The sequence below is a fragment of the Zootermopsis nevadensis genome, unplaced genomic scaffold (genome assembly GCF_977971745.1).
Source record: "Zootermopsis nevadensis isolate Lab colony 2312 unplaced genomic scaffold, Znev_1.0 Znev_ptg000031l, whole genome shotgun sequence".
Taxonomy (NCBI): domain Eukaryota; kingdom Metazoa; phylum Arthropoda; class Insecta; order Blattodea; family Termopsidae; genus Zootermopsis; species Zootermopsis nevadensis.
In genome coordinates this window covers 3,208,726-3,231,582 of record NW_028259163.1, presented here as the reverse complement: position 1 = coordinate 3,231,582, position 22,857 = coordinate 3,208,726, and the positions used below count along the sequence as shown (strand labels likewise).

Sequence of the window (22,857 nt, the reverse complement as noted above, 5' to 3'; positions counted from 1 at the left end):
TTAAGACCAACATCACTAATTTGAAATTTATGTTTCACATTTACAATTCATTTTAATCTGGCAATTAAGCTTGAAGCAAATGAAGATAAAGAGGCCAATTTGATTATATTATCCAACCGTACAACCGCACATTTACTTTAATATTGCTTGAAAGTCAAATTGAACAATTACAGAATTTTTTTAAAAAAAACCTACATCTCTACAAAATAAAACAGTCATACATACAAACTATTCACATCTCCTAAAAATGATAATCCATTTCTAACAATACAAACATTAAACTCAGTCTTGGCACCATTAAAAAAGTCATGTTTCAAAATATTCAAGGAATAAGGCTTTGTTCAAGAGATGGCAAAATCTGTTGCCATCTTGGATTTATGTTTCATATGCATATTTTGAAACTGTTGTTACAAATTAAGGTACTTTAATAAAACTACCTTGCTTTCATTATTCAACATAATTATTTTTTAATGTTTATGCAGGGCTTATACCTTATGAATCTCAATGTGCCAACATAAAAAAATATAAAATAAATGAGTTAAAACAGAGGAACTACTGAAATAAAATGAAACATTGGAAGTAACACTTGTTTCAAACAGTGGATGTTTTGAGTGATGAGAAGATGGAAAAATGTAGAAGGACCAATAAGTTCAATATGCTGTTTGCTCCTTCTATTGGGTTAAAATGTAAGAACAAAATACCTTATATTCAGCTTTCATCTGTACAAATTCAGGAAATTATAGCTTCCATGTATTTTGCAAATGCTCTAAAAGATAGAGTATTGTACTAAAAAATCTGAGTTTCAATAAAAGATCAGACTGAACTCTGGCTATTACTAGTATCTGCCAGTAACTCAATTTTAAATTAATATATCTGTTTAATTATTATATTCACTGTACTTCATAAACTACTCCCTACAAATTTCTACCTACCAATTTTAATTCTTGATAAATCATTTGTTTCCACTAGAGAGATATTTGTAACAATTACAGAATAAAATGTTATATGCAACATAAATCCATAAGCCCCTATTTTATTTACCCGTACCACCACAAATTGGCCACACACACACATACATACACACGCACATCACCGTACGACATCCATTCGATTTACTGTAGTTATTCAACACATCTGAATTTTCAAAGGATTTGCATTATTAATCACCAGCATGATTTTAGGCAAATGTTCAATATAACTCTTCAAATGTGAGTTAGTTTGAAAAAGAGATATTAGTACAGAGATAAAATATACGCAATAATTTGTGTCATATTTATGTAAATAAATTATGTATAAAGTGTCCCACTCACTGATTCAGTACATTCTTCATCAGTAATTCACACACAAATTAGGAAGAGATTAGAGACTTTGTACAATTTTGTCATAAGAAATTTATGTTCATTAACAACAAATTAAAAAGGTAAAAATTGCAAAGTTAGGTTTACCAAGAAGCTATCTCTGCCACTGACATTAGGCAAGGAAGTAAAATAAAAGCCATTACACGTTTAACAATTTTGTACTCTTAACAAGTAAGCTTACACATTTTTCAAGTATGTTTATCATGATTTTTCATACCTCATTCATGATATCCTTTTATTGGAAATATAAACCAATTGTAAACAGACAGTAATATATGCATCCATCTTATTACAAATAAATTTTATTGTTGAAAAAACTAATCATTAAGCACGCGCTGCATCAACACATTTTTAAGACAAAAATTACAACATGTAATCACATCTGTATTTAATGTCATGTACCCCTTTTTTTGCATTTAGCTATTCCTGAGAAAATAGTTCCATTTGAGCTTGATGTAGACACTACACTGGACCTATTACTAAGTTAAACTCTGTGGATCAGTCCTTCAGAAGCTGACAGTCACTAACCTAGTCACTTGAATTCAGTCAGCCTTTGAACCATTGTGAAATAATCACAAGAATGTTCAGAGTGTAACAAATTCCTCACAGTGTTTTCAGATTTATGGTTTGGTTCAGCAGAAGGCCACACACCTGCCCAAGATGATTAATTATGGCAGTGCCTTATGAAAATATAATCACTGTCTGTTTCAAAACTAAACTCTTGCAAAATCCTCAACACTTTCCGCTCTGGTTTTCGTTTGAAGAAACCTCTTTTTGTTATATTGAACTGAACAGGTCAGTCAGTAAAAGACTGGTATAAAGCAGGTGAAGCATGAAGCTATACCCTCCACTCCCTCATGCGCCAGGGACAATTTTATCTTCTGGCAGTTAATTTGAATAGGAACATGTAATCTCTGATGTTGAAAAGTCATGAATAGTAACCTCTAACTACTTAGATATGATGGAATATTCATTCTTTGCTTTTCTCAAACACCAAATAAGTTCAGAGAAGAGAAGCCAGAACTTTAGAGCAAACTATCTTATCATCAGTATGGAAAGGGTTAATTATGACATCTCATGACACAAATTCTAAACATACTTAAAAAATATGAGTACACACTGCTAAAATCTTGTTCATTAAAGAAATAATTATAAAATCTTTAGCTCTAAAACTCATACAAGATGAAACACTAATCAGCTTGGTGAAGCAGAAAATTATACCTTTCTAAATGTATTATAGTACAGAGTATTTATTTCAAAACATTGCAGTATGTATTTATACATCACATGTTACCAGATTACCAAACATTAAAATTAAAATAGGTTAGGGGGGCACTGAGACATTACCAGTTCTAATGATTAAGGACTTTGGGCACTCAAGATTTTTCTCCTCACATCCAGTCTCCTATTCGATGGGTATCACAGCCTCAGAATGAAGTTGATCACTCGTCCCCATTAGCATCAAAATCTAGAATATGGGGAGCTTTATCTCCATGCCCCCTATACAATTTCACAGTGTGGTGCTTGATCAGAGAGGTACATTTACCTTTATATTTACTTTTATTGTATCTATTTAACAGTATTGACTGACTGATGGACCAACTAGACTAAAGCCCCACGTATTGTTGATCTTAGCAATAGAGACAACCGAGCGGCCAGCTTCATACTGCAGGTGGAATCCACATACGCAGTATTTTTCGTTGTCTAAAATGCTTCTTTTGAATAAAAGTGAACTTTTTTTAAATTAAAAAAAGCAATGCATGTCAACCCAATTAACCATGGAGATAAATGTGCCAGATGTCCATTGGACAGTGGGCTTTGTGGGCCCTGTAACTGGTGTAAATGTGTTTGTACAGATACAAATCTGACTTTTGCCAAGATTCACATGACAGTACGAATCTTTAACCAGACTGTTTACTGACTGGGCCATCCTGGCTTACGTACTCTGTACTTTGTATTACATACAAGCACTTAAAGAAAATTGAGTTCAATTACGGGAACCATTCCATAGAATTCTTGTAACAGTTCTACCAAGCTTGCAGCAGTATAGTCTGTTGAATTATAAATCGAGGAAATTGGAGAGGAGGGAAGAAAATAATACATCATGCTAGTTTAAAAAAGCTGTAATAGAAATATTTCAATGCTACTTCTGGCATCTTGACTACAATCAATTTAGACCATGCTTCCTATATATAATTGTTTACCAAATCAAAAAAAGAACATAAAAAAGATTCTGGTAATATAACATTAAACACATAAAAATGCTAAAAATACTTGATTTCCCATAACAGGTATCACAGATGACTATCCACAACACATAAATTCTCATACTAAAACTAATATCTTGCTTATAAATTACGCATCTCAACCTTGGATACCAAAGTTGTTACTTGTTTCCGTAAGAATTTCGCTTTGTGCTTCTGCATCATCCCTCAGTATGATGATACAATTATTTTATAAACTGTACACTTGATCAAAGAAAATTGAACAAAAGAGAAAATATCAGAACAAGAAAACTTCTCCACTGCTCTTCTTTCATTGAAATTTACAAAAATATATATGAATTGTTGAGATATTGTTGGACACTATCTAAGGCAGTGTTCCGCAACTGGCGTGCCACCACAAGGTTTCAAGTGTGCTGCAAATTTTTATAAGAAACTGCATATTCACACATTATAATTAGAAAAAGGCAGTATCTTATCTTTTGTTAAGTAGAATGCATAATACATACACAGACCCACACACTGGTTTATCAACGAGTTTCATTCAACATGTGTAATGTTTGTGCCTTCCCATAGGACAAGGATTTAATTTATATACAGGGTGATTCAAAAGGTTAGGGCCAAACAGAAGGAGCATATAGAGGGACTCAGAGATAACAACTTTTGAATAGGAATCCATGCCCTCCGAAGTTATCCTGAGTCAGTCGAGCCCATTGAAGGTAGGGAAGTCTGATAACATACCGCTGAAATAATCGTGCTTTGCTATTCTCCTCCTAGCTTAATTTTGTTTTTTATTATTGTACAAAGATTACATTAGCAATCTTACAAACCAAATTATTTCAGCGGTATGTTATCAGACTTCCCTACCTTCAATGGCCTCGGCTGACTCAGGATAACTTCGGAGGACATGGATTCCTATTCAAAAGTTGTCCTCTCTGAGTCCCTTTATATGCGCCTTAAGTTTGGCCCTAACCTTTTGAATCATCCTGTATAGTTACACAGCTATGGCCATTTATAGTTTTTGTAGTCCCATTTAATGAGGTGGAATTTTTTGGTATGCCATCACGTGTTTTACACAAATTAGGGTGTGCAGTGAGTTTAAAAGTTTGCGGAACACTGGTCGAAGGTATGTCTGACATTTCAAGATACAAGTGTATTCCATTTTAAGACTAATGACTGTGATGATGGAATATAAGATTTAGTTTGAAGAATGTAGATAATAAAACCAGTCTTTCCATTACGATAGTATGCTAATCACTACTGTATTATAATAATAGTATTTTATTGTATTACTGAAATAAATTATTGTAATCATACATTAGTGATTAGCATATGAGTGTAGATATCATGAGAAATTAATAACAACCATCACATTAACACCAACATATCATCTACAGACAAAAGTGCAGCTTATATCTTACTATTAAAACAGTGTGAATATGACATACACGTAAATGACAATATCAAACATGGTCTCAACACACTGAATCTCATCACAATGTTATATCAAACTTTTAATTAATATTAATTTTGGATTGTAAGTACAACCATAGTAATTTGGAGGATCTATTGTAAATATTTCGGTACAATAATACATAATTAAAAGCATGAATTTTACTCTGAATACATCTAAAATATTCTGTACATATTTCACATAATTCTGAATGTTGACAAGAGATTCGTTTTTTGTTAAATGGTAATAATAATATTAATCATTTTCAATTTTCAGATCTAAATATGCAGCATGGGCAGTGTATATTATGTTGGTTTAAATAGGAACTGTGGAATGACAATATAAATGAGACCAAAAGTTGAATTGTCTCCAGATGTTTACAGTCTTACTAACATAGAATGTATGAAGGAGGAAATTGAAAGAGTTAAATTTTTAAAAAATTAGCAGATATTATCAAACTTTTGACGAGATACGATGGAATAATAACAGAGGGCCTCCATCGTAAACGAGCACTTCTTTGTATATTTAAACTCTGACATATCTAACTAAATAGAGTTAAGGATGAGTTTTCAATGAAAATAATTAAATCCACAGCCTTCACTTTTGACAACAGTTCATCCTACTTGTAGCCCTTGCGTAAAACAAACATAAAAAATAAATGTTACAAGAAATAACATTTAAAATGAAGAATGGTCAAGATGCAGCCATGCTGGTGGCTTTCAGACATCAAACTGAACAATGCCTTTTGTTGTTGTTTCCATTAGAATACGTAAATATTAATCAACATCACCTGCAAGCTGATTTTTGGCATTTGAATAATGGCACCTTTATTCCTGGAAGCTTCTTAACTATCTAATTTATGTTTCTGAGAGATCCCAGGCATTTAAATTTACAAGAAAATGTGTTCTGCTCATATTCTGCTTTATTACATAACATGTTTCTAGATGTGTCATAAAGTCAGAATATTTTTCTTGGAAACGAAACCAGGTCTTCGGAATTACGCGTATGACGACAATGCTCGACAAGCATGCCGCAAAGAGGAATTATTCTTAACACTATAAAATTTGGAATTCATCTTCACACCTCTTCCATCTTCATGACTTGATGTTCAGATGCTGCAGTATCTTATATGGAAAGATAAATGCACACATTCTCAATTCAAATAAAACTTGGCATGTAATATAGCTTCATGAGAACTGAAATAAAAAATTAAATATATCAGGCTTTTCAACAGTCCTGAATGACAGTGATCCATACAGCGATAAGAACGAAACAACTGATAATGTGTGAACTATATTCTCAGAGAATAATCTTAAGATATTAACCTTTAATGGCTGTGCATCATGGCATATGTGCAATCCAGCTGGCCATGTGTCACAGCGGCATATTAATGAACTATAAAACACCGAAGTTCAAAGTCCAGCTGCAAGACGTGTAGAATAGGGATATATGATAAAGGTTAAAATGCAGGACTGAATTTTACTGAATATAACACAAATTTTCAGTAGCATCACTTAATGGCTGAAGTATTTCAAATCATACTGACTGAATATTGATGAGACAAACGGACGTAGTGTTGATATTTAAGTTGATGTGAAGAATTAAAAATAAATCAGGTTACTAGGAATCAAGATAATTTAATTTCTTTTGTCCACATAAAATTATGCTTTACCAATTCCAAAAATATGGCTTATATGCACATATACTTATTGATAACATTTGTGCAGGGGAATTATGATTTAATTTTGTCATAATATCTAATCCATTCATAATATCCTTCCTAGCTTGTAAATTGTTCTAAAACAATTGCTCATCATTTCAGAGCAATATGGCAAAGCCTGTTTTGTTTCTTTTAACAAATAACATCGTACCTAAAATAATTCTAGTAATGACAAGAATATATATGAATGTGCGAACACAAGGCTGCCTGCCACCGCTTTCATAAAAATTCTTCCAATCTCAAGATTGATTGCACTCAAAGACAGAAGTTACTACTGTCCGCGTTATCCCATTCTGTCTGGGAGTAGTAATTTTACTTATAAAAATTCTTTGCTACACAAAATACCATATCCTACTGCATTACAATTATGAATGCACTAAAACACTGCCATACCTTAAATCAGAATTAAGTGCATATTTGCATATTCTCTCATACCCAAAAATGAAAAAAAGAATTCAGTCACTTTAATCTTGAAAATTACAAACACTGCTTTATTTAAAAGTCAATATCTTTTCTCTGTACACAATAAAGAACCCGTAGGTCTCACGGGCCCAGCTATTTATGCTGAACCAATTAAACCAACAGTAAATGAGTAAGTACAACAGTACACTGCAAATGTATCCATGCTGCATGTTTTAAATTTGCATAGATATGCTTATGTATTTGAGTGACATTCAAACATTACTGCCCTTCTTTACAAATCAGTAGAAGATTGTATCTTTCATACCAAAAACAAGCAGTAAGAGCTACAAACATTGTAAAAATGAAAAATAAACTTTTGTACAAACTTTATAACACAGAAGTAATTAATTCCGAACAACCTGTACCGATATCTTGCCTGCTGTCGAAATTAAAAATTATAATTATCTGACGGAGAACAGGGAACAAAGCCTCGATCCTTACAAATTAGTGCTGCTACAACTTCGCATTCTTACAGAGTCAATTCAGTCAAGTTTTCTAAGTCACTGATACGCACCAATGAAACACCTGAAACAAGAGAAGCAGTTCTTTGGGAACATAATCAAAATATGGTAATTGCACTGCAGCCAACAGAATGAAGACACAGGTCTATACAAAATAATCATGAGCAACTTACACTTTAATTTCTGCAAACAAAAAGTTCTGTTGAAGAATTTATGATGCCTATTATTCTTCAAATGTCACAGCCAATACAAAGGGGCTACCAAGAACAATTTATTGACCCATTTCAGTGCAGTGTGTTCACTAGTACAGTTGCCAGATATAACCTCAAAGTTTCATAACACTAAAGTAATTTTTAATATATGAAAACTGAATATTTCTGTCTTCTGGGTTGTTGCGCTGTGTAGTCTGGTCGATGTTAACCAACGTTTCAGAGGTCATACTGCCTCGACCAGACTACACAGCGCAACAACCCAGAAGACAGAAATCTTAAATGGTAATTAGGACAAAATGTAAAAGAAAAAACAAACTTACCTCTAAGTACTAATTCATTAGTTATTGTTTTCACAGACTGATACGTCGGAACATTGTGAAGATCCTCCCTGAGTTTCACAGCCAAGTCTCGGGCTGGATTCCACGGGTCCATGTCAATGGTGTCGCAGGGATCTACCTCATGGAGTGCCCGCGTCCATACCACAGCGTAATGTCCCGTATCCACATTCCACACAAACTTGCAACTGCCTTGGTACTGTTGTCGCTCCATACTGCTAACTGGATGCCTACACAATCAATGGATCTGGTAATTCACTGTGTGAACTATTTAGAATTCTAATCTAAAAGGTAGTTCAGCTTGAATTCACTTTGAACCTGTATCTCTACGTGATATCAAAATTCATGGGAATGTTCCCATAACGTCACTGATAACAGTGAAGATTTTTCCACATACGTGGTGACCGAGTACAGCTTTGTGAGTAGTCTTCCTTGCATACATGATTATATGTTGCATCCGTCTCATACATGGAGCTGTTTGATCATGATGTGTATGCATTTAAATAAGCAATTCAAAAGAACAAAGAGTTTGCATCAAGTTTTATTTTGAGTCATGTTTCTTCAACGTGTGAAAGATCGCCTACATTTCTTGTCAAATGTAATTAGGTACAATACAACCTGAGTTTAAAGGTGCAATCTGAAAACTAAACAGCAATCATCACAGTAAAAATCTCTGCATCTGTCACATTCAAAGAGAAGTTTGATTAAATTTCAAGAGCATGCTGATCATTTTGTTGACTGTGATCTGGATGTGCATCATGAATTTGTCCCTCCACATTGAACTGTAAATCATCAATATTTATAATATGTACTATGGCATCCAGTGTAAAACGTCTAAGAAACAGTGAAATGGAGATTGGTTGAAGATGGCTGGCTGTCTTTTGGGTTGTTCTGCCATGAGAACCTGAAACCTCACTTTGTGATTGGTTGGTTCAGGATGACATTTCCAAAGATGGAAATGAACCCCAGCAGGAACAGATTTCATGGTGTTATGGAAATTCAGCAAAATTTGTGCCAGGCAACGGCATTACAGGCAAGTGAGACTTCTTTCAAATTATGGCACAACTGCTAAGGTCAGTATATTAACTCAAAAGGGAAGTACCTTGAAAGGAGACATGATGAAAAATTTGGTCACTTTAACTGTTGTTTGTTTATAAATACATTGTCGTAACTTTTGGTTAACACACCATATACCTTTAAACTCACATTTTTGTTCTGTGTTTAATGTGATGATACTGTGCCAAAGATGAACGTTAAATTAGGAAGACTGTTCACTTGTTTATGTAACAGTGCTTTACCAGATGTATAAGTTATATGGCATCAGAAGTATGGCTGCAAACCGATGAATTTTGAAAAACGTGGTAGGCTGCTGGATTGCACATAACACTCCACCGTGTCAACAGGCTTATACAGAACGTTAATTACGTATATTCAAGAATCAGAATGACGTGAGCATACTTATTCTCTACAGAAATTATGGACACTGCACTATGCACACATCTTAACTCCCTGTCTCCTTCTTGTACTAAATTAACATCTTCACTTAAAAGTTATATAGGATCTACAAAACTGATTACATTTTCTATTGATAAATTTTTCACTAAAAAATTGCATAAATATGTTAAGATGTGTCACATTACAAAAATGCATACAAACCTCTGACTCTTTGCTAAACCCTTTGTTTTGATAGTTGCCTGAATCCGCATTAATGCGACAGCAATCACATCTCCAGAAAAAGGACAAACCTGTCAAAATAAGAAACACTAATGCACAAATCGAAACTGCCTCAAAATGCTTCATAATTACAAAATGATACAGTACTCAGACAAGAATCACTTTCCACAAAGACTACGACATTCTCAGAAATATTTCATATCAAAAATCCAATATATTTAACCAATAAATAATCAGTACACTTTCTGCTTCCAGTGATCACCTTTCACAGACCGCATGCTTGACATTTCAGGGTAGCTTTATTGTATTACTTTGTATGAATTCATTGCTCATCAAAGCAGATTTGGTTTTAGACTTTCATAAAATTCCCAAGCCAAGGGAACTATATATTTTAAGTGATTATGTGGAAACTCAAACCTGTTCTGTCTACATTAAGTTTTACTAAAGTCATATTAACTGTACCCAAGGCGAAGACTACAAAATATTAAATAATGAAAATAACAGCTTTACTGTCTGCCAACTGAATCTACGTCATTTCCTGAGACATCCATGAAGTAAAAGACCTAAAATTACTGTTCCAGGTTGTGGTGTTATTTATGGGGGTTGGACAGACTATGAGATCACGGAAATATAAGAATAAGGAATAGGAGAGAACACGTCATGAGACAGTGAACAAGGGAACATTCATAAGATTCTTTCTCATGAAGAGTTACATAATAATTCTATACTAAGTTAGCCTGATGATTAAACACAAATCACAACATGAATCTGCTCTCTAATTTTGAAGTTTCCATGTTTTCAAAATTCATTCTTTGCAATTTTACATGCCTAACTGGCATTGTTCATTTACTTTCAACAAAAACCCACTGTCACGAAGCCTATCACACCACAGATACCACAATGAATAACAGATGATTTTCCCCTTGATTTCTTTAAATACACACCACACTAAAAATGTTTAAAATAAAAGTTGTAGATCTTAAAAGGGGTATAAGTAAAGCTTATTTTGTCAAAACTGTGTGGATGAATGTGATATAAGGAAGAGTCAAAAACGAAATAAATTTCACATATATATATATATCTGTATCAATAATATAAATTTTTAACTTACATCAACTATTTCTACATCATAATCATTGCAGAACCAATATTTTTTCCCAGCTTCAATACATAATCTCTCGGCTATTTCGTGGCAAAACTGTTCAACATCAAAACTTCGTTGATGGACAAGAACACACGGAGCCATCTACAATAAGACAGAACAAAATTAGACTATCAATAATTCACATGTAAGACTTGAGGTTCTCACAGCGGTGAGTATGAAGATATCCGTCTTCTGGGTTGTTGCGCTGTGTAGTCTGGTCGATGTTAACCAACGTTTCGGAGGTCATACTGCCTCCATCATCAGGGCGATTCTTAGTATGAAGATTTCCGTCTTCTGGGTTGTTGCGCTGTGTAGACTGGTCGATGTTAACCAACGTTTCAGAGGTCATACTGCCTCCGTCATCAGGGCCCTGATGACGGAGGCAGTATGACCTCTGAAACGTTGGTTAACATCGACCAGACTACACAGCGCAACAACCCAGAAGACGGATATCTTCAATAATTCACATGTTTGTCTAGGATATTGAAAATATCTTCCTAAGAATTTTCTTCTTTTGGCGAGGTTATATTTTGTAATATTTGTTGGGGGAGGGGGGGATCCTAACAGTACACATTTCTTCAACAAGTGTAAGGTTACACACTCACCAGTTTTCCAGCCTTTGTATTGGAGATCATTTGTAACTGCGCATAACCAGCACCGTGTACTTCAAGAGGAAGTGCACAGTGATAACCGGTACTTTCACTGTAATCATCATCTAGAAAACAGACATCACAGGGATTTCATTTTTCTGGGTTGTGACGTCACGTAGGCTGGTACATGTATAACAGTGTTTCAGGAAACATCCTTTCTCCATCTTCAAGACTGAAGTAGCAGTGCTGGGACGTACATAGTTTATAAACGATAGAGTAAGGACAGGTATTTCCCAGCACCACCACTTAAGTCCTGAAGATGGAGACAGTCCCTTTCTCTGAAATTTGGTATCTACGTATGAGTTTACACGGTGTCAGAACCCAGAAAAACAGACATCCTCGTTATCATGAGAAACACAAATATGAAAAATTTACTTATAATCTGATGTGGCAGCTACAACTTTCGGTAGATAAGCTTTTTCAACCATATTTTGGTCATGCTCTGTAATATCTATTTCAGTGATATTTGTTTAACATGTTACCTGAACTGTTCTCTATGATTGTCATAACAGCGTAAACTGCAAAAATGGTAAATCCATAGTCATATCATAAATGGAACGTTATTTCAGAAGTTTTTACCATAGGTCTGAATATATTAGAAATTTTTACAGAAACTTTTAATAAAATAAAATATTATTTTCCATGATCTTACCATCTATGGTTATCACGACTATTATACAATTTAGTTATACGTGGATATACTATAACAAAAATCAAGTAATACTTTTCTTATCTTCAAATTACCAATATTTTCCACACAGAAGTATACGCTTCATAATGTTTCAGTAACAAGTTCTAAACTGCTCAGAGTTACTTTTACTTCTTTCGGATAACAATGAAATATAAATATGATGTGACTAAACCACGATGTTTGAAGATCAAGTGTGTTACGCAGGAACTAAAAATTCGAAATTCATGCCAGTGACTGCCATGCCACCAGAAACAGTAAATAAATTTAGAGTACAGTACTTAGTCTAATTTAGGATTTAATTACCTTCTATATCTGTTATAACAGATACCAGTTCATCATCTACTTCAATGTAACGTCGTTTCAACTGGACTGTACACCTAGTAGCATTGCTGCTTCCATTAGTGTTGGGTGGTTGTGACGGGCTTGGAAATTCCTTCTTGGCCATTCGAGCTCCACCTGGGAGACCATTGTTTCCTAAACCTCCAGGCTGTGCTACAGCATTCTCTAATAAATTATGTTCTGATTTTTCCAATGGATTGTGTTCACACAATGTTACAACATCAGGTACGGGTAACTTCTTATTACTATTAGTCTTTACCCAATCTCCACTTCCATCACGATCTCTTGGAGAGAGAAGGAGAGTAGCTGCCGTGTTACGATTAAGAGGGCGAAGAACAACCTTGTCAGTTTCTAGATGATTCGGTGTCTGGGTTATTGTGTGGATGTCACCGGCCAAGATTTGTGGTGAGCGAGGTCCAGAGATAACAAGTTCAGGCGTATCTCCCAGAGTATCGTGGAGACGTCTTCGATGGGATAACATGAGCGGAGACGGAGAGAGATAGAGGGGTGGCGAGCGAAGTCTGGGGGACAATTCCCTACGACGAGTTAATCTAAAAGGAACTATATTTTCTGCATCTTCACCTTCCTCACAGAATTCATACTTCTTGTCGGCAAGACGGCGGCGACGGAAGGAACTAAGTTTTTCACAGCCCGGCTCCAAACCATCATCAGTGAATTCATAAGCTTTCTCTGCTTCTGCTATTTTGTTGTGTGTGTTGTTGGCACTACCGCCATGTGGTGCGGTAGCAGCTATGGCTGGAAGAGGGCTACTCAGTTTGACTGTTGTACCCCCACGGATTCGTCTAGATCTTGACGAACTTGGAGTTATTTCCCTCTTCCTATCAGGATTTGACTGACAGTCATCACTTTCTGATTCCTCAGTTGTATTTACCATAAGCAGAGTTCCTGGAATTGGAGACATAAGGGTAACAGAAGACACTGTCTCCTCTGAGATTGTAGGATTCATGCTACCACATGTTATATTGAGTTCCTGAGTGGAGTCCATAATTCGGCTTTCTTTATTACAGACACCGCTGAAATCACATTGATCTTTCCATACCGTCTCTCCAACCGCATATTTTGGCTTCTCTGATATATGAGAAATTTGTAAAAATTCACTCCTTTTTGTTCTTTCAGTATCAACTTTATTGCTTTCATTTATTACAGGTGTGTCCAACATTTCCAGACGTCCCGCAACTCGCGATGTTTGAGATCTGGTAATGCGACCGTTAAACATACTATCTCTACAATGCCCAGCTTTAGTTTCAGACTTAATAATTCTCTCTTGATTATCTTTTAAGGAAGACTCCAGTATTCTTTTGCAATCACTTTCACTACATTTACCACTGACCTTCATGATTGGTCGTGAATGAGACAGAAATATACTTTCAGAGATGTCTGCTTCACTATTTTTTGGAACAGTTAGGTCCCTACTGACAACCCTTGATTCTGACCCTATTCTAAAATTATCATCGCTACCATTCTTAGTAGCGATGCCATGCCTGGCTACGAGGAAATGTTCCGAGTCTTGCTCCGAACAGTTCCTGTTTCCCCTGGAGATAAAAAATATCTGTGAATTAGAAATCACATCATCACTAGCACCAATATCATCATCAATATCATCATCATAATCTTCTTCCTCAATAATAACTCTTGCTGCTCTACTTCTGTGTATATGTCTCTCATTTTCTGAGGTAGCATTGAAAAGACTTTTATGAGTACAATTATTAGCACCAACTTTTGAGTCATCTTGTTTCAAAGAAAATGAGTCACCACCATTTTCACGTGGTGGGGAGATGGGGCATTTAGGGAGGTCAAATGATATTGGCTGCTGTAAACTGGCTTGCTTTCTTTGTAGAACCACGCGAGCTCGTGTGTCATACACTCTTGAATTCTGAGGCAATGCTTGGCTTTCTATTGTTTTATGGTCAGAATCACCAGTCTTACTGTTTCCAGACGAGTTATTTTTCCGACATTCGTTTCCGCCATTGTCTGTAATTGTGAGAGAGAGCTCCTGTTTGGTGTTACAGCCGTTCTCACTGGCCGATGAAGCCGCATTTGAAGGATTCCGATCCAGATTTTCTGAAGTGTCTGAAGTTAATAAATTACTCGATGAGCATGGTTTGCTTGCTGAAGATGAACTATTACTCAGGTGCTCCAACTCGGCTCGCAACACGTGGAGAAAATTTCCTGTGTTGAATACAACCGTGCTTTCACGCTTCATGCATATAGTCGGCTCAAACTTGGGGAAGGGAGAAACAACATCAAATGAAGTGTGAACTGTCAGACCATGTTTAAGGCAGCTGAACCGCACACAACTGTCCCAACTTGCCGCAAGATCTGAAGAATGAAACCAGAAAAATATGTCATGATTCATTAACCTAAGGTCTAAGAGAGAAAACAATATAAAGAACATTATCATTTTACTACTGTATAAAAATGGTGATTAACTCAAAGATGAGATGGAAAAGATAATGTAAAACATATAAAATTTTAGTTGGAAAACTTCAAGAGACTCTACCTTCCTCTTCATATGAAGCTGCCACTCTGAGACAGTCATGGCATTTATTCAGAGACGGCACAGTGGTGATTGTAAGGTATGAACGTTCAGGTTGTGATGTACTCCACGTACCAGTATTTTGTCCATATGACTCTTGGCTATAAGGGCACAAAGTTCATTCTGTACATTAGTTTATAACATTTAAAACAGCTGACACAGTATTTTAACTTCAATAGGCAGATTTCTTAATACACTTTGGAACTGGTGTTTCATGCCAGTCGTTCAAACGGCTCACTAAATTATAACGGTGCGCTTTCTTGTGAGAATTCAGGTTCTCATAGTGGCAAGTATAAAAATTACTTTTTATTTGATATATTGTATAAAAATTACTGTATTCTGGGATGATGTGCCATGTAGTATGGTAGAAGTGACTTTCCACAGGTGCTTATTGCCTCCATCATCACCCTGACGATGGAGGGGCAATGGTCAATTTTCATGAGACTATATGTTAAAACATCCCATATTTTTGCTTTAAGGTTCATATGGCTGGTGTTTCATTTTAGCGTATGAGTTTATAGAATTTATTTAAAGGGTTATACCATGTTGCATGGAAAATGTTCACTGGCATAAATATTAAGTTTCCTCAATATAAAAGTTTTTCTCACACTTTATAATCAGCATTTATAGAAATTAAATTAGTAGACATTAAGATGCATTAATGACAACTGTAAAGAAAGAAGTACAGAATACAAGACCACAGTTGTTAAAATTGTATCTAGTACTGTTAAATTACTTGCCTATTCTGGCATACTGCTAGTCTTGTCTGTTCTCTGCAGTAATATGAAAAGTTACATAGCGATAACTACAGGAAAGATATCCAACAAAAAGGAATGGAATATATTCAAGCTTACCAATTCCCATAAATAAGAACTCTCGAGTAATCCATTGGCCACTGACAAACCGCAATGAAAAGCGTACTGTATACACCTTGGTTACCAAACAGCATTACTTCAGAAACTTTACGCACTTGTTGGTGAGGAACAAATGCCCACCAATGCAGTCGGTATTTATAAACTTGGTTGAACGTCATCACATCCAATTCTGTCGTGTATGTGTATGACAAAAGAAATTGGCCACATCTTGAGAGCCCCAGGAATACATGACTGTAGGGAAGAAACAGAAATGAAGAATTGGTAATAACATAGAAATCACATCCTGCTAATTTACAAATAAATATGACATTATTCTTAGTGTTTGAAAAAACAAACTACTACTCACTTGGAATCAAGAGCAGATTCTGGAAGCACATTTCGAAGGCGAATCTGGCAGCGGGATGGCACTTGACAGAAAAGCCTTAAATTTGCTGCATGGGGCCGAGAGGCAAAGATACCCCTGATCTGCAAACCCACAGCAATTACAATGTGTTGTTGTCAACAGAACCAACCACAAAACTGAATACCGAAAGCTTGGAATGAACCTTACCTCTCTGTAATACAGTTTATCCAATATGTGTGGTGCCCGTTTCCTATTTCTCTTCTTCTTTAAAACGTTATTTGAAGGTAATCTCGGATACGAATCTACTGATGATTCTTGGGAGTCTACCGAAGCATAAAATACAGATGAAGAGGAAGATACAGAGCTACATGACTCTTCCGAATCATAAAACTCCATGTTTGATGTTTGTCGGCTACAGATTATTGGGGCTGGGTTGCGCAGTTTATTTTTCTTTTGTTAGCACAGAAAGCATCACGAAACAGTAGAATATCAAATAATATTTAACGCCATCTTTCATTTAAACTTCACAGGAAACATAGGCCAAGCGAAGACATTCTAAGGTAATGAAAGAAACAACCAAAGGGTCAAGTATGTTAGTATTATCTGTGATAACTAGGTTCACAAGACGGTAGCATCTTTGGTATGCAAGACCGGAATGGAAAAGTCTGATAAAGTCGACTCGAAGAATTAAATTTTAAAGAATATACGAGTGTGAATGACTTTGTTGTAAAGGTGTGTTGCAGAATTTTTGATTTTTCGAAAATTTTGAAAAATTCGATATCTTTCTTCAAAATTTGACCTAACCCATCGCTTTCAGAACTGATCTCTGCCAGACTGTCTTACTTCACCCAGTCTCATCGGAATCGGTCTGTGCTTGACTAGGTCTCTGCCTCATCCGTACTCTCTGCCTGAAACATTCTGTGACACCCGATCTTTGCTTGACTCTGTCTCTGCTTGGTTCGGTCTACACCTAACCCAGACTCTGAAGAACCAGGTCTTGCAGATCACGAGAAAAGCTTTGCGATGGAAGTCGTTTCGGGTGCGGTGCGGGGGGAGTGTTTACTGCCTGGTGGACTTTTTATTTTATTAAGTGTTCTGTCTTACGACAGGTCCATTGCTCTGCCCAAAAAGAGCTCTCCAGTTGTCCCTATTCTCGGCTTCTCGCTTTAATTCCTGGAACGTCATCTTCTTTCCCTGTTTAAGGTCGTCGGTTAGCTGTATCAATCTTCTTCCTAGACCTCTCTTTCCTTCAACCTGGCCTTCGATGATATCACTCATTAATCCATTCCTTCTCATAATATGCCCCAGCCAGTTAGCTTTCCTTCGTGTAATCGCCTGCAGAATGCTTCTTTGCTCGTTGACTCTCCTCAATACTTCTTCGTTGGTCACTCGATCCGTCCACCTGATCTTCTCTATTCTTCTCCAACACCATATTTCGAAACTCTCCAGGTATTTCTGGTGGACTAGAGGGCTGCTATTGGTGGGAAGTGTGACAAGCCAGAGTTTTACGCTACTACACACAGACTGAAAACATCAAGCAGTTGAAATTAGCGAGTAGTGAGTGCGTCTGTACTGTGTGTGTTGTGATAATATTCTATATTCAGTCACAGGTGATTTAAAGATGTCGAGTGCAAGTGGCGACTACCATGGTCAGATGAACAGTACAGATTTTGAAAAGTGGGTTAGAGAGAAAATGTTACAGAATTCCCCCCCCCCCCCCCCAGTTCAGTGGTAGTACTTGAAAACACTCCATACCACAGTGTACAAGCAGATAAAGCTCCATCAAAATATTCTTTTAAATCTGAAATGATCTCATGGTTACAGCGGCACGGAGTTTTCTGTGACAAAGCTATGTGAAAAGGCCAACTGTATGACCTAATACTTACAAAGAAACCAAAAGAAATATTTTCAAAATTGATCAGTTACTAAACGCCCATGGTCACATTGTAGTTAGGTTGCTTCTAAATATGTGTGACCTTAGCCCAATCGAACCAGCATGGTCTAAGGTAAGAAACTACGTCCGCGAGAACAACGTGACAGGGGATCTGTCTTTGAAGCGACTGCTGGATCTAACAACAGAAGTGACTGCAAAGGATTGGGAAGGATACTGCCAACATGTGGAACAACAATACTGGGAACGGGACGGGGTTGTTGCTGACGTGATCGACTCAATGATTATTGTCAATCCAAATGACAGTAGCGATGACGAAGAGACTTCTTGTGAAGATGTTGAGTCTGAAGAAGCAACTGACTTTTCTTACTCCGAGCTCGAGCGGCCACTGTGAGGTAATTTTAAAGCTATACTCATTAGAACTTAATAAAGCCTTTTGTCTGTTGTTCCTTCACTGGTTGTGGAACGAATGGTTTTGCGTTGGCTAGTATCAGCTCGTCACTTACCGCGAAATCTTGCACATGCGCGCATATCGCATTCCTATCAGGACATTTCTCCTGATCTATTGAATGTACCTGGTGATACAGACAAAGGATCGTGCCGAGACCGAGACTGGAAGTGACCGCTTCTGTCAGAGAGTGTGCGGCAGGGACCGGGTCATGCAGAGAACGGTTCTGGCAGTGATCGCGTGGGGAGAATTTTGAAGAAAAAAAATCATATTTTTCAAAATTTTCGAAAAATCGAAAAAAGGTGGAAATTGTCTGAAAAGCGCACAAAAAATATTTTTGAAAATATTGAAAAAATTGAATGTGAAATTTTTCAATTTTTTTGGGTTTGTGCGCTTTTTCGACAGTTTCCAGCGTTTCTTGATTTTTTGAAAATTATTAAAATTCCCCCACCAGATGCCTTGCAGAACCGGTCTGTGTCTGACTTATGAATTTGGATTTTTTTTCTTCTAAAAACTGCCCAAGAGATGCTTGCCAAACTCGGTCAATGCTTCTCTCTGTCTTTGCCGGACTCGGCTGCTATCTCACACGGTTGCTGCCTGCCTCGTTGTCTGCACCAACCAGCCTCTGCAGGACTCGGCATCTGCTGGGCAATCTCTCCCTTACGTGTTGTCTGCCGCACCAGAGCTTTCTAGAGACGGCACGTCAGAGCCGTGTCATGCACAGACCAAGTCGTCAGAGACGCAGTACATCAGGAATAGTCCGACAAAGACCAGTTCTGCAAGGCATTAGGTGGGGGAATTTTGAAAATTTATAAAATTTTCAAAAAATCAAAAAATGCTGGAAACTGCCCAAAAATTTCACATTCAAAATTATTTTAAAATTTTTTTGGTTTTGTGCGCTTTTCAGACAATTTCCAGCGTTTTTCGATTTCTCAAATATTTTAGATATTTTCCATTTTTCTTCAAAGGTCTCCTCAAGAGATGCATGCCAGTCTTGGTGAATGCCACATCCTGTCAATGCCGGACTCGGCCTCTCTCACCCAGCTGCTGCCTACCTCGGTGTTTGCACCAACCGGCCTCTGCAGATCCGTGTCTGCCTCACATGTTGTCTGAGGCACCTGGGCTACTCAGACACAGCACGTCAGAGCCGAGTCATACAGAGACCCGATCAAGCAGTGACTGCATTCGTCAGAGACACAGTACATCAGAAACAGTCGCAGAGAGACTGGTTCTGCAAGGCATCAGGTGGTGGAATTTTGAAAAATTTAAAAATTTTCAAATATTCAAAGAAATGCTGGAAAGTGTCCAAAAAGCGCACAAAACCAAAAAAATTGAAAAATTTCACCTTCAATTTTTTTTTAAAATCTTAAAAAAATTTTGGTTTTATGCGCTTTTCAGACAATTTCCATCATTTTTTGATTCTTCGAGAAATTTGAAAATTTTCTTCAAACATCTCATCAAGAGATGCATGCCAGTCTCGGTGAATGCCACATTCTGTCTCTGCAGGACTCGACCTCCACCTCACCCGTTGCTGCCTTCCTCGTTGTCTGCACCAACCGACCTCTGCGGCACTCTTGTCTCAGCAAGTCCAAGTCTCCCTCACGTGTTGTCTTCCGCACCTGGGCTTCTCAGAGACGGCAGGTCAGAGATGTGTCTTACAGAAACCGGTCCGTGCAGAGATCAAGACTTGCACAGATCGTATTCGTCAGAGACACACTACATCAGAAACAGTCCGATAGGGACCACTTCCGCAATGCATCAGATGGTGGAATTTTGAAAATATTTTCATTTTTTTTTCGAAATTTTCGAAAAATCAAGAAACGCTGCAAATCTTCTGAAAAGCGCACATAACCAAGAATTTTCGAAAAATTCTGAAAAAATTAAAAGTTGGAAATTTTCAAAAATTCTTAGTTTTGTGCGCGTTTTGGACGATTTCCTAGGTTTTTTGAGTTTTCGAAAATTTTCGAAAAATTTGAAAATTTTCAAAGGGGTACCCCTTTGAGAAATTTCAAAAATTTGCGAAATTTTCAAAAAATTGAAAATGGTTGCAAATGGCGTGAAACGCGAAGATAACTAAGAATTTTTGAAATTTTAGACAAAAATTTTGAAAACGGAATTTTTCAAAAATTCTTGGTTTTGTGCGCATTTTGAACGGTTTCCTACGTTTTACGATTTTTCGAAAAATTTGATCAAAATTTTCTCCTCACTATCCCGGCCAGGACCGTCTGTGCACGTCCCGGTCACTGCCGCCCTCCTTCTCTGTCGGACCCGGACTCGCTCTCTGCAGGATACGTCGTCTGTATCACCCGACATTGCCAGGCCGTCTGTGGAAAGACCTGGTTCGGCAGAGTCCGGGTGAGGCACAGACCGAAAGCAAGGAGAGAAGTGTGACACACACAGAGTGAGGCGAAGACGTGGTGAGTGACAGAAAATGGGAAGCAGAGCTCGGGTGAGGCAGAGACAGTGTCAAGCATGAACAGGCTGATGCACATACCGTATCAAGCAGAGACCGGTGAGGCACAGGCCGAGTCACGCAGCGACCCTGTTAACCAGAGACGGAGTCAAGCAGAGACGTGGTGAATCACACCGTGTAAAGCAGATACCGGTTGAGGCACAGACAGAGTACGGCTGAGACTGTGTGAAGGAGACAATAGCAGGGTCGGGGTCTGGCAGAGTCTAGTTCTGATAGGGAAGTGTCAGGTCAAATTTGGGGAAAATATTTTCATTTTTTTTCGAAATTTTCGAAAAATCAAGAAACGCTGCAAATCTTCTGAAAAGCGCACATAACCAAGAATTTTCGAAAAATTCTGAAAAAAATTAAAAGTTGGAAATTTTCAAAAATTCTTAGTTTTATGCGCGTTTTGGACGATTTCCTACGTTTTTTGAGTTTTCGAAAATTTTCGAAAAATTTGAAAATTTTCAAAAAATTGAAAATTGTTGCAAATGGCGTGAAACGCGAAGATAACTAAGAATTTTTGAAATTTTAGACAAAAATTTTGAAAACGGAATTTTTCAAAAATTCTTGGTTTTGTGCGCATTTTGAACGGTTTCCTACGTTTTACGATTTTTCGAAAAATTTGATCAAAATTTTCTCCTCACTATCCCGGCCAGGACCGTCTGTGCAAGTCCCGGTCACTGCCGCCCTCCTTCTCTGTCGGACCCGGACTCGCTCTCTGCAGGATACGTCGTCTGTATCACCCGACATTGCCAGGCCGTCTGTGGAAAGACCTGGTTCGGCAGAGTCCGGGTGAGGCACAGACCGAAAGCAAGGAGAGAAGTGTGACACACAGAGTGAGGCGAAGACGTGGTGAGTGACAGAAAATGGGAAGCAGAGCTCGGGTGAGGCAGAGACAGTGTCAAGCATGAACAGGCTGATGCACATACCGTATCAAGCAGAGACCGGTGAGGCACAGGCCGAGTCACGCAGCGACCCTGTTAACCAGAGACGGAGTCAAGCAGAGACGTGGTGAATCACACCGTGTAAAGCAGATACCGGTTGAGGCACAGACAGAGTACGGCTGAGACTGTGTGAAGGAGACAATAGCAGGGTCGGGGTCTGGCAGAGTCTAGTTCTGATAGGGAAGTGTCAGGTCAAATTTGGGGAAAATATTTTCATTTTTTTTCGAAATTTTCGAAAAATCAAGAAACGCTGCAAATCTTCTGAAAAGCGCACATTACCAAGAATTTTCGAAAAATTCTGAAAAAAATTAAAAGTTGGAAATTTTCAAAAATTCTTAGTTTTATGCGCGTTTTGGACGATTTCCTACGTTTTTTGAGTTTTCGAAAATTTTCGAAAAATTTGAAAATTTTCAAAGGGGTACCCCTTTGAGAAATTTCAAAAATTTGCGAAATTTTCAAAAAATTGAAAATGGTTGCAAATGGCGTGAAACGCGAAGATAACTAAGAATTTTTGAAATTTTAGACAAAAATTTTGAAAACGGAATTTTTCAAAAATTCTTGGTTTTGTGCGCATTTTGAACGGTTTCCTACGTTTTACGATTTTTCGAAAAATTTGATCAAAA

General features: G+C 37.2%; 1 protein-coding gene across 1 annotated transcript; it reads right to left on the bottom strand.

Moving 5' to 3' along the window:
- On the bottom strand, positions 1-17,040 carry LOC110832697 (uncharacterized). Its single transcript, XM_022069937.2, has 10 exons — positions 16,704-17,040; positions 16,500-16,618; positions 16,133-16,384; positions 15,243-15,379; positions 12,686-15,061; positions 11,647-11,756; positions 11,009-11,143; positions 9,880-9,968; positions 8,209-8,453; positions 1-7,740 (listed from the first exon to the last, which is right to left on the bottom strand). The coding sequence occupies exons 1-10, from the start codon at positions 16,890-16,892 to the stop codon at positions 7,685-7,687; spliced, it is 3,708 nt and encodes a 1,235-aa protein (XP_021925629.2). The 5' UTR covers positions 16,893-17,040; the 3' UTR covers positions 1-7,684.
- Between the last annotated feature and the right edge of the window lie 5,817 nt (positions 17,041-22,857).